Source organism: Chelonia mydas, chromosome 4 (assembly GCF_015237465.2).
Source record: "Chelonia mydas isolate rCheMyd1 chromosome 4, rCheMyd1.pri.v2, whole genome shotgun sequence".
Taxonomy (NCBI): Eukaryota; Metazoa; Chordata; order Testudines; family Cheloniidae; genus Chelonia; species Chelonia mydas.
The window spans coordinates 90,359,928-90,373,264 of NC_057852.1; the positions used below are offsets into that span (position 1 = coordinate 90,359,928).

The 13,337-nt window shown below is 42.1% G+C and overlaps 1 protein-coding gene across 5 annotated transcripts in view; it reads left to right on the forward strand.

The window, feature by feature from the left end:
- Nucleotides 1–13,337, forward strand: part of LNX1 (ligand of numb-protein X 1) — a 190,323-nt gene that overhangs the window by 172,814 nt on the left and 4,172 nt on the right. For all 5 annotated transcript variants that reach the window (XM_027833221.3, XM_043544363.1, XM_043544365.1 and 2 more), the window contains 2 exons: nt 2,606–2,783; nt 7,881–8,109. In XM_027833221.3, coding sequence (XP_027689022.1) covers nt 2,606–2,783; nt 7,881–8,109 — 407 coding nt within the window. The remainder of the gene's footprint in view (nt 1–2,605; nt 2,784–7,880; nt 8,110–13,337) is intronic.

Sequence of the window (13,337 nt, forward strand, 5' to 3'; positions counted from 1 at the left end):
CGTGCATGTGTGCGCGCGCGCAGTAAAGCAGCTCTTCCGTCATTTTCCATTGAGAAGTAACCTACGCCAACTGGTTTCTCAACATACCTCTAAAATGCAGACCGTGTCTGCGCTGGTTCCTCAGAAATATGGCAGAGAGAGCCTCTGTTTCTCAGTCACTCTCTTGATGTCTGAGACAGAGTGGACGCAGAATAGCTAACAAGCATGCTCTGAATCCAGAGGATATCATTTTGACACGTTGTTGCAAAATCAAAACCCTGCCCTTTTTTGGAAAATTAGCATTCCTCTCTTCCCCTACCCCCAAAAAGGGCTAATTTCAGTTCAATCAACCCATTCTCAAAGTGAAAGGGGCAATTTTTTGTATGTACATGGGTAAAGCAAAGCAAAATTGGGTTTATTTTTGAGCAAAGGTGGAGTTATAACAATTTTACACATTCATGTAAAATATTAATTTTGAAAAAATAAGACAATATTTTGCAGGAATGAAACTACCCGAAATAGAACAATGAACATTTTTTGTGAAAATCCTTGTGGGGAAAATGTGGATGATTTCACACAGCTGTGCTGTAGAGCCTTTGGAAGTGTTCAGTTGCTCTCAAACCACATTATCAAGTCGTCTTACAGAGGTTCTGACTCTCTGTGTTCCATCTCAGGCCAGGGGTTACGTGGTATGCAGCATCCATAACAGTGCTACCTTTGCAATTCCTATCCCTACGACATAAGAAGGAACCATTTAGATGGCGTTTAGTGACTTTATTATCTGAAGTGTTATGGAATGTCAGCGTTTTGATATTTTATGCTTATTTTCTGAAGTGTCTAGAAGTCCTTTGCTGGATGGGCAGCTGATAAATGCAGCTTGTTTGTTTAATCGCAGAACTCTTGAGATGGAATTATAGTCTCATCATTCTAAAGAAGTCTTTAAAAATAAAATGCTATAAACATATACATACTCAAGCCCACTAATCATTCATCAGCAGATTTCGCAATGCAATTGTTCCCTTTTCCTACTTTCCCACTTCTGTCTTTCCTTGAAGTTTACTCTAGCCATTGCCAGAAGAGCCAGACATTTGATTGTTCTTCTCTCTATGCCATTGACTCAGAACTTGAAATAGGATTTCGTGGTTGAATTTGAGATTTCAGAGATGGGATTATTACAGCCCTGAATGAGACTGATCCATCTTTTTGCATATCACAGATGTGATGTCACACTCATGAATGATGAGATCTTTTTTAACGTGTCATAAAGAATAGTTAGCCCTGCAGCACATGTATTATATTTCTATATTGAAACTTGAAAGTAGTGTGCCAGTTCTGCTTAGGGTGACCAGACAGCAAGTGTGAAAAATTGGGACAGGGGGTGTGGTAATAGGAGCCTATATAAGAGAGAGAGAGCCAAAAATTGGGACTGTCCCTATAAAATCGGGACATCTGGTCACCCTAGTTCTGCTCTAGAGGCTGGAATATTCAGAAAGTAATTGCAGGAACATAGCAGATGAATTATTTAGGGAAATTAAAGTTATTCAGTAAAGTTTAAATCCAGATTTTTTGGAGAAAAATCCCCATCCATTTTATAAATTATTTGGTAGGGATTGGGGTGCTTTGGAAAAAAACACTCACACATTCAGGTCACATGCTGAGGAGGGAACTGGATCTGAATATTAGAAAGGCTCTCCCTGCCAGTATTACATTTTAGAACCTAAGTTACCTTTTGATTCTTCAGTATCTGATGGTGTGTGTTGATTTGTCTGACCCTTATTCACAAAGTATAAACAAACTGAGCACTCTTGACTAACAAAGGGGCTAGCTTTTCCTATTGGGAGAAAAAAGATGAATCTCCTCATAGTTTGGATATGGCCATCACACAGAAGCAACCTTTTAAAATCAGCAATAAATGAATCACACCAGAGACCCTTGGCACTTATTCTATAAAAGTCCTTGTTATTCTCCCTAGTTGAATACACATCCTTCTAACCAGTTTCTCCTGAAGATTTTCATAGAGCCAGAGATGGAAAAGAATTATTATGTCATATAGTCCATCCCCTATAGGTTTGTTCCTTATAGTCCATATATTGTTTCTTCTTTGTTAAATATGTATGACAAAGTTTTCAAATTTGGATGCCTAAAGTTAAGCATCTGAATCTAAATCTAGGCACCTAAATAAGTGGCCTGATTTTCAGAGGTACTGAACACCCAAACTTTTTACTAGTGTATAATCTCTGGTTGCTTTCTAACTGAAAACTCAGGCCACTTTATTTGTGTCCAGGTGCCCTGATTCTGCTCTCATTAAGGTAAATGACAAAACCACCACTGACTTTAATGGGAGCAGTACTGAATCCCAAATATGGATTTAGTGACTGACTTTACTCATCCCAGTTTGGAGTGCTTTGGTCATAGCTGTGACCCTGCAGAATCCCAAGCAGTAGGATAGGCATATTTACTGTCCACACAAGTGTTGTGAGGCTCAGGGGTTGTAAAATGCTTTGAGATCCTCTGAGTAGTCATCATACAACTGCATATTAATTCCAGTTTGATTACTGCAAGTGATGAAGCTGTCAGAAAGCTGTATGTGTACACTGCATTTATCCTTGATATTTGGCCTCCACAGAACACCCTTCATGCTGTCACCTGTCATGAGAAGGTGGTGTCTGTCCGGAAGGATCACACAGAGTCACTGGGAATGACTGTGGCAGGTGGAGCATCTCACATGGAATGGGATTTGCCTATCTACGTGATAAGCGTTGAACCCGGAGGAGTCATCAGCAGAGATGGCAGAATGAAAACAGGTAAAGCTAATGGGGTTGGAGGCCTGCTTGAATAGAAAGCTCCCTTTTGACGAACTGAAAGGTCACAAAGGGGTGCCATAGGGGTGTTTCTGTAGACACTTTGATATCTCTCAGAGATGAGAGAGAAACTAGCCTGAAAGAGTTTTTAAAAGAAGGCAAAAGCCTTAGCTGAGCATGTGCCTCTGAGACCTATGGCTGGAGGGACCCTCCACCTGTGGAGCCCTTGGTTCTCTAAGCTACCTCTGCAGTGCTGTCCCCCTACCCTCCTCTCAGAGCCTGTGGTCGCTCTCTATGTGGTCCTGCGTGTGCACTGAGGCAGTAAAAGTGGGCAGTGTGGGGTTGAGTGGTAATGTAATGTAAGTCATCCCACCACCCTCAAAGACCTGCTGAAGTGAATAAAAAAAAAAAAAACCAGCCTGAGGGTGTATAGTATAGCCTCTTCTACTGAGCCTCCATGCCCCACAGTCTTTTCTGTGGTGGGGAAGAATCTCTCCCCAACCAGATGATGTGGTGGGACCTTACCAAAGGGATCTTTGCAGAGATTTTCTTTTCACTATCAATTCCTATGGGTTTTACCATGAGGAGAGGGTGAATGGGCCTATATTATTTATTACATACCAAAAAAAATTAAAAGAACGTTAAGGCTTTAAAGTCAAGCGTGCAAAGTCAGGACAAAATTCAGGTTGCTCGTGCACACTTTATTTGGCCCCCTTGTCTGCATATGTATTATAATACAGTCTTCAATTACATGGTCACATACTATTTTTCCACAGGACCCTGCCTCATTCAGCGCACAGGATGGGTGGAGCTCACTTAATGGGCAGCTTTTCAATATTTTGTTTTATCCTCATTTTTCAATGTGTGGCCCTAAGCCTTATTTACTGCACACTATTCAAACCCTTCTCTGAAGGCAGAATTATTCATTTCCTCAAGGGCTTTTCAGTGGTGCTCTTCACAGTAGTATTAATGTCAAAATTGTCCACTAATATTAAGTGCCCAGTTAGAGATGCCTAGGACAGTATGTGATCCTGTAATTAAAGACTGCATCATAATACATACATGCAAGGGAGCCGAATTAGGCTGCATGGGTAACCTTTATTCTAGCATTTCCCAACTTTTGAGTGTTTGACTTTGCAACCTTAACTTTATTTTAATAGAGATTTCGTATGTAATTTCTTAAATTTTTTTTTTAAAAACAAACTGGAAAAAAACAGAATTTCCATAATGTAGACCCATATTTGCTCCACATGATTCATCAGCAGGGTTAGAACCTTTAGATCCACAGAGAGCTTGGCTCTTGAGCTAACAGAGTAATTAATAGCAGGTATAGGTTTTCATCCTCTATGTGGGCCAATCACTAAAGGGAGATGAGACACACATTTTGCCAGGGGTCTGACAGCAGAGAAACGTTGGGACTATGGGTTCTATTCCAGGTTCTGAGGGGAATGTGCGGTAGTGGTTACAGACCCTTTCCCTCACACCCCACCAACCTGTCCCTGTCCCAGTCCCAGACTCCATCCCGCTTCAGCCCCTCATTCTGGTACCCTCCCCCGCCTCCAAACAGCTCCAAATCCCACTCCTCTTAACCCCTCTTCATTTCAATCTGGCTGCTTCCTCTTTTTATTCTTTGCTGCCTGTGTGTCAGCAGAAGGAGCATAGAGAACACAGTAGAGAGTCTCCCTGCTCTGTTCCTGGCAACAAAGTCATGCTCAGCTCCTGAAGCCCTGGGCTAGAGGATGCACCATACAACAGAATTGTAGGTGTTCTTGTTCCGTTGCATGGAGCCAACTAGAGCTTCTCCACAAAACGGATGTAAGAATTTTATACATATTTTATGCATTAAAACAACATATGTTCCCCTAGCTTCATTCTGAGACATGGCTGAATCATCTTGGCTTAAATTTTGCAAAATATTCAGTCTGAGGCAGACATTTAGCATGGAAAATTTCAGCCCAAACGCTTGAAGTTTACAGCTGTTTATAACTTTGCCAAACACAATCTTATAATGGAAAATGTTGGGAAACCTTAACTATAGGCATCAGTATTTGTGTCACCTACAATTAAATGCTGATCAGGTGCTTAGCGCTGACCAGGGCCTGTATATATAGTCCATGCCACAAGGAGTGTATGGTCTAAGGGTATGTCTGCGCTACACATACAGTAGTGTAGATACTTCCTACGTTGATGGAAGGGGTTTTCCGATGTAGCTGATCCACCTCTCCAGGAGGCAGTAGCTAGGTCAATGGAAGAATTCTGTCAACCTTGCTGCATCTAGAATGGGGGTTAAGTCGACGTAAGTATGTCGCTCAGGGACAGGGGTGAAAGTAATATAAAAGACTTACCGGTACGGGGGCCTGGCTCCGGGCCCCCAGAAGGGGTGGGGCCTTGGGTGGAAGGGGCGGGGCTGTGGTAGTGGTGGCGGCTGGGAGCCCGGGCCCTTTTAAATCGCTGGGCCCTGGGGCAGCTGCCCCTTTTGCCCTCCTCTCCCGCCCCTCCATCGGCAGCTCTGTCAGTTGGGTGCCTACTGGCAAAGCAGCCAATGGGGATGGGGGAGCGACATTAAAGTAATGGCAGCCACTTCTTACCGGTACACCATAGCGGCCCGTACTGGCTCACTTTCACCTCTGCTCAGGCCATGAAATAGTGTAGGTAAGTCAACCTATGTTTTAGGAGCAGACCTGGCCTAAGAGGCAGGCACAGATAAGACAAAATGCACTGGAGGCACCACAGGAAGCTTTTAGCTTCGAGCTTGTTCCAAGTTGAAAGGGAGCACTTGGTATTGTGAATTACTGTTTCTCCAAGAGTGGTGTCACACTAATAGATTCCCCCTCTTTTTTTGTGTGTTCACGCTGGTAATTATGCGGTCATTCTTATTTCTATAACTGCTGAATTTCATTTGTTGTATTGTGTGAGGCAGCCAGAGGCGTGAGGCAGCCAGAGGCATTAGGCACATTTAAATAAACATTAATAATATATTGGTACAAAGTTTACAGAAAACCTGCTAAATTTGCTGTTCTCAGTTTAGGACAAGTAATAGCATCGGGGGAGGAATAAAATAAACAACAACCCTTTCTCCTCCAGATTTTAAATTCAGTTTGAAAACAAACACCTGAATGTAAAACAGTGGCACGTACAAAAGTATTTGAAGTGCACTTTACAGACCTTAATTATCACAGTGCCATGTGCAATTGTCTGTGTGTTATCCCTACAGTAGAGCTAGAGAAACTGAGGCAGAAAGATGGTGACTAATCATGGGGTGGGGAGGGAATCAACATCCCAGATGGGATTCAAATTTTAGAATTCAAGTCCCATGCTCTTCAGCCCCATTTTGTCTCATTTTTACTGCTGCATCAGCGTAGAGAGGCCTTAAAGCTGCCCTACGTGGTTAGTTGATGATTGCCTCCATGTAAGGGACTTCTCATCTGATGCATAAGCACATTTCTGTGGCACTCCCATCGAGCCCCTCACCTGCTGTAGGTGGTGTGCCAGGGGTGGGGAGGACATCATCAGAGCTCCCTGTTTGCTAGAGAACCTCACCCAGCATAACAATCTCAATGGATCATCTATACACCCATCCTGCTTAGAGTAGCCTTGTTGTGATAATTGAGCCTACAAATTTATCATAATTTACCCTCAACGGTAAAAAGTGAGTGTAAGTTCATAGGATATCACAACAACCTGTAACAACAAATGTTGATAGGAAAAGGTGCAAAAGCAAGTTTGAAAGTCTGAATTTGTCCAGACAAAAAGGCTTGGTGAACAAGAGAAGTATAAACCCAGAAATCAGTGAACCAATAATTGGTGTGTCAGAAATTAGGTCTAACTGGGAGATAAAATAACAATGAGATGGGCTATTCTGCCCATCACTGCCTTTTGGAATCCTTAGAGAAATTTGGTCGGGGGGAGGAATTACCTACTGGAGTGAGCTGCACCATCATGACTGCAATCCCCACCATCTCCTGGGATGCCAAACCTCCTTCATCCTAATCATGACCAGACAGGGCCAAAGGAAGAGAGGACCAGATGACATTTACACCTCTATCAGCTGAAATCCAACCTCCACCTAAAATATGAAACTTCCTTCCCTCCCCCACGGCCCTCTGTGTCCTTTTCTTTCCTTACCTTATTTTTCTTTTCTTTCCCCACTCTCTCTCTCTCTCTCTCCTTTTTCCTTGTGTCTGATAAGAGTCAGGCTTAGCCAGCCATGACTGTACATTTTGCAACAGTACTGTAAGCCTGTGACCAGAAAGAGGCAGCAAAAGCAATGTTCTACATAGCCTGATGCTGACATGAGTTTGCCAGGTCTCGGAGTGGCTGATAAGACCATGTACCATGCCTGTGTTTTTCCGCAGTGAGGTTGCAAGTGAAATTAATATCAGAGACAGAAGCTGCATTTTCTATCTTTGCTGTTCTTTTCTCGTCCCTCTTGTGTGTGTTTGTCTTCTAGGAAATGGGATCAGACTTTAACAACGATGACTGCTCCAGCCCATCTCCGCTAAATTCTTCTCTCTTCCCCATCTTTTATCCCATCTAAAAGACTGTCAAACAAGGGGGTTTTCCATCTAAAAACTCTTGCCAGCTAAAGGGAAAGGGATATTGTTAAAATGAAAACCTTACTTAATACTTCACATTAACTGTTTTTCCTTCTTTTCTGTCTCTTTAAGAAAAAGCTAAAGGGATTTGTAATGGTGTTTGCCATGGTTCAAAGCAGGCTGAGGTCGGTGTATGCCAAACCTTGTTTAATGCTGGGCAGTGAGCCGGTTGTGTTATTCAACAGCCCTTAGGCTGCTCTCTGTTACCTCAGGGACCCTTGGCTGCCCTCTGATCCAGGGTGGAGGAGTAGTCTGACCAAAAATACTACCTTTGCCCATCTTGGCTGCGCTGATGCATGTTTGAATTCAGCCCCTCATCTCACTCTCAGGGTCTATTTCATGCCTCACCTTTATTTCATATGAAAATATTAACAACCACTTTTGACAGGTAACAAGTTCCCAGCCCTGGCCTATTCCTGAAATGCATTTTGTTTAAAAGGAAAAATTAATTAAAGCCTTAAAACCATTTTCTCCTTTTATAATGGTTCTGCTTATTGTCCTTCAGGTGACATTTTGCTGAATGTGAATGGAATTGACCTGACTGGTGTCAGCCGTAGCGAGGCAGTAGCCCTGTTGAAAAACACCACCTCCTCTGTAGTACTCAAAGCCTTGGAAATGAAAGAATGTGAGGCCCTGGAGGACATGAGCCATGTATCACTCCCTGACACCAATCAGAACACATCAGATAACAGTGAATGGTCACCTTCCTGGGTTATGTGGCTTGAGCTCCCGCGGTAAGTCCAAAAATTACATCCTTGTGTTGAAGGGGAGTGGGAGGAAAGATTTGTGTGTCTTGGATGGCTCTTGCTTTTTGGCCTGATTCATTACACTGACATCTTAATTAAATCCAGGCTCTGTCAAAAACCTTTATTTTAAATACCTCCCCTTTGTAATTGTCTATTTTCCATATATGTATACACATACAGGACTGCTTTTAAGGGAGGAAAGAAAGATCCTGAACAGTCCTATAGCTGAAAATGTGTTAGAGAAGGAAGGGAAAAGTCTGAATGGATTCAGGAGCTCATAGAACTTAGATCTGGGCCCTCTAGACCACCCTGAAAAGTCCAAAACTACCCCTGCAGCGCTCAAGCTTCACAGATCCTGTGTTTGTTGAATACAGCTGAACTGTTTGACTTTGCCCAGATGTTAAAAAGTGCACACAGTTGGTGCATTTCTCAGAATCGCCTTCCCTGACTCCACCACCTGCCTGAGAAAAGTTCATTTGTAAGATACAGGAAGCAGCTGTTTTGTAGTTTTAGTAAAAATAAAAGCCACATAGTGTGTAGTTTAATTGTCTTACATACACAGGGCATTTTAACATCTTCAGAACGCATAAATCTGCATCTTGCAATGTTGTTTGAACCTGAGCTTTTAAAGAAGACTTGCCCTGTATCAGGGATTTACATTGAGCTAATGCTGAAATTTCAATTCTTAAATGGAACAAAACTCTCATTGATTTCTAGGACTGCAGAATTTGACCCAACAGTTTATATATGCTTTACCTATTAACCTGAACTCAATGGCTGTTCAGAATATCCCTTTTTCTTTTAAAAGGGCAATGTCAGGTGGCTCCGCTGCATGGAGGACCAGGGTGAAACCAGTTGGGTTATTTAGGTTTTATATACACAGCTTCATGGTTTTGCTTGTTGGGGGTATTTATACTCTAGCTAGATTCTATTCCTTTCTATTCCACGTTAGGCCATTTTACAGGCCCCTTCTCAGCTTGCTGCAAGGCCTGCTGGGAAGGCCAAGGTGAAGCTTCTTTGGGTTTTGTTATGTCTTACTACATCAGGCCTGTGGTGAGGTGGTTCTGAATTTAGTCTGAGTGCAAAGATGGAATACCCCACTTGTATGTGGGTGAAAGGCACGAAGTGTGAAAAGCAAATTTGTGCCGTCTTTAGGGTTAGGTACATCTCTTCATTCAGGGGCTAGATAGCCTAGACCAATAGATTTTTCCCTTCTTTACTTTTACGTAGAAACTAGAATATTTATCAGCAACTGAGGGTGGATTTTAATTTACCCTTCGCTATGGTTCTGGTGAACCAGTCAGATGCCAGTATCACCCCTAGAACACACCCTCTGCCTCTGTATTGCTGCATAGCTAACCATAGGGATTGAGAGCTCCCCTCTCTACAATTTAGTTCTCCCTCCTAAGCCAACAGAAATCTAAACTTTACTCTTAGTGGTTCAATATAAATACAATGCATTGCCTATTGCTGAGGAAAATGCAGCTTAAGACCACCTTTAGGAAGCTTTCCCTCAGTCAGCTCACTGCACCTGCTGTAAACACTGAAGGAGGACTGTGGTTACTCTGTCTCAGGACCTGCAGTCAAGATAAAGTTACTGTCAGAGATGCAGAGTACCAATAAGCAATAGCACACTGTTAAGATCAAGCGATCAGATATCTTTGGCTTTCTGTGCTGGATTTTACCCTTTTGAACAGCATCTGAGTTTATTAGCCTCCCTGCTCCAGAAATTGCACATGTACAACGCCCAGCCTTTTAACTGAAGGAAAATTACCCACCATGTCAGCAGGTCTGAAAACAGGAAATTCATTGTAAGCATATCCCCAGCTGCAACGCAACTCACAGAAAAGGGCCACAGTGTGGCTGAAGACTAGAGGAATTAGTATGCTGAACTGGTGTGCTGGTTGTCTTAAATTTAAATTAATTAGGGGGAATAAAGATGATTAGAATTGACAGTAACAGAAGTGTATTTCACCCTTATTAGTACTAGCTTGTTTGGCAGGCCCCAAGCATCAGCTTTGGACTTATTCACTTAACAATACATGTTATCAGATACTTCAATCTTATCTAGCACAAATAATGGTTACCCTTCTGTTCTCATTGACTCTCTGGCATCCACACTACACATCTGGAAGTCCTTCAAGTTCTGTCACCAGGACATGTATCATTAATACACGTTAACTCATTTCCCCCCAGTCTGAGAATTTAACCTTTCACTAGGCTTCCAGGATGTTGTTGGCAAGAGCCACTCCCCACTAGATTTCAAGGGTATTTTCAACAGCCTTGCTACATAGCCCAAGCTTGTCTTAGGAAAAGATGATTCAATTCAAATATGATTCTGCTTAGTCAGTGTTAATCTAGATTGCTCAATATTCAAGTGTGGTGCAACGGGAGGAAGTTTTGGCATACCACTGTGTGGAACATTTAGATACTATAATTAAAGTTCAACAGCAGGAGACAATGCCCCGAAGAAAGAGCAATGCAAGGAAGAAGCAGGCCTGGTCCTGCAGGATGGGAAGCCAGAGAAGGAAGAGCAGGCAGAATAAGAAAGGTGGGAAGGGGACACAGAAAGGAGAGACAATGGTATGGGTGAAAATATAGAACATGACATGAAGACATGGGGCAAGGGAGAGAGAGAAGGAAGAGACGTGCCTCAGCAACAACCTGGAGTACCTGTTTTATTTCCCCTTAGTTTCTGTGATTGTAGCTGTATGATTTAAGATTAGTGTTTCTCTGGGCATACTTCTGTGCTGATACCAATACTGTAAATGAGCAATACATTCCCTTAATATAGCTCACCTCTCTTCCAGGGGTCACGTGCACATTACAAAGGTTGGTACCGATGAGGAAATAAACACCAAGGTTTAGGCAGTTTGCTCAAGCGCTCACAGCAAGTCAGCACTAAAAGCCACATCTGACTTGTCAGGCCCTGGCGCTAAGCACCAGGAATCACCGCCTTTCTACATTCTTTAAATGAGCTCACAAGAAATGGGGAGAAATTTAATTTCCAATGATATTTATTTTAAAATTGGTCTTTGGTAAGTCATTTTTAGATGACTTGTTAGTGTGTAAATAACTACTGCCTCTGTTCCCTCTGTAATATGACACACTACGTGGTGGTCATGAAACAGTGGGCTTCTAGCAATTACCTGAGCTAGATAGTAGGGACCACATGAGTGGCGGGTATGTCTGCTGGTAGTCAGATCTATTGAAGTAAAGACTAATCATCATCCTTATCCGGCATAGTTATTTCTTAACATTTGTTTTTTTCTACTCAGTTGGCTGTTGAGGAATACAGAGCATTTGTTGTTGAAGGAAATTTATACTCTTGAAGGTGATGAAGAAAATACTGCACAGTAGCTAGAGCGAAGTTACGCTTTCCCAGGGCTACAGTAATTTTTCTACCCTTGCTAATTTTGTCCTCCTTCCTTCTCTTTATCCTCACATTCCCCTCCCCCCCAACTACTTTTAAAAATACATTATAGATCAAATACTTCACAGATGTACTGTGAATAGTAGTCTTTGCTTCACTTCACAGTGGAATAGAGAGGAGTTATCCAAGGTGTCACACAGAATCAGTGGCAGAACTGGCTCTGACATGTGAAATTGGACAAGCACTCCCCCATTTTAATGGTCTTGCTTTAAGCAGAACTTTCTAACACACCTCTAATCCCCATTCAGTACACAAGCAAATGCCAGTTTTACACACCCATTATATTGAAAGTTTGGACTAAATTGTTCTGTAACTTTGATCCATTATAACAAGGGGAAAACATGAAATTTGATACCTGATAGGGAAATCAAGTTTTGTCTGCCGACCCAGGCTGTCATTCTGAAGTATTAAATGTGAAAGTTTAAAAAAATCTTTCAAAATGCATTATTTCAGAGACAGAGATGAAGCAGCCAGGAGCAGGGTATTATACGGTTTACTATTTGAATCTGATTTAAGTAAAGAGAAGGCAGTTAAAGTGTGTTTTAATCTCTTAATGCATCTATGACAGCTTCATACGAAGTGCTGGACTAGTTTGTTGGGTACATAACATTATGATGGGCAACTGTATTTGTAATGGTGTTATAAAACAAGGGTCTGACAGCATTGTTATCCTCAGGGAAGTACAGAAGCTACTTTTTGTCACTCAGTGTGTTTGTATGCAGAGAAGATCCTCCTAAGCATTAAAAAAAAATACCAATCACTATCTTCCGTAGAGTGGTAATCTATAAATTAGTATGGTCCAAAGTGGACATTATTCCCTATACCGCAGCAGCTCCAAAGGAACCATTGTGGTCTAACTAGGTGAATAATCCACAGATAGAGTTTTTCCTTGTATACCGAGAACCCTCAAGCTGCTCCACAGCCATTAGTACAGATGATGCAAGTGTACATCATTTCATTTTCTCTTTGTGGTGCTATTTAACTCAATTTTTACTACTACAAAACTCACAACTACCCCCTTCTTATTCTCAAACTCTCCACTTGTAACCCCCTCTCTCCCAGCCATGCAGAGCAGGTGGCTTTTCATTCCTTACGTGCTGAAATATCCAGACAACTCCATTGGAGCCTTACTTATTACCTTGTTTCTGTGCAGCTTTCAGGCCCTTAGCAGTCATTTCAATGTATTAGCATATAGATGGTGTGCACTGCTGTAAGTTACGTCATGTCTTTAGGAAAGCAATGAAAAAATGTAAGAGTTTGTGTGAATACAAATTCACCTACTGGTGTATTTAGGTGCTTAACTTTTGGCACCCAAATTTGAATATTTTTAGTCTGAACTCCTTGTATTTCTGGTTAGCCAACCAAGAAACTGAAGTGGAAATTAAGAAGTAAAAATACAAATGTCTATTTTTCTTTGTAGCACTGGACAATTTCTATTGCCCCAGTACCAAGCTATTGCAACAGTAAGTGCAGTTTTCTTCTCCAATCTGGCCTGCAGATGTCACATTTTCTACCCTTCCCATCTATCAAAGACCAGATGTGTCCCTTCAGCCATCAATACCCAAAGCTAGGCATTTAACAGCAACAGTTTCAGGGCCAGTGCACAACCAGAACAGTTGAGGGCAAGAGCCAGAAGTAAAAGCCATTCCTTTGAGGGTACCCACCGTTTCTGAGCTAGACACCACTGCTACCTGGCTAGTCTTGAGAGGCTGCCAAGTAGCACTACTTTCCTAGTAGAGCTCAAGTTCCTGTCCATTCTGGCAGTGTCATCTTCAAGGTTCAT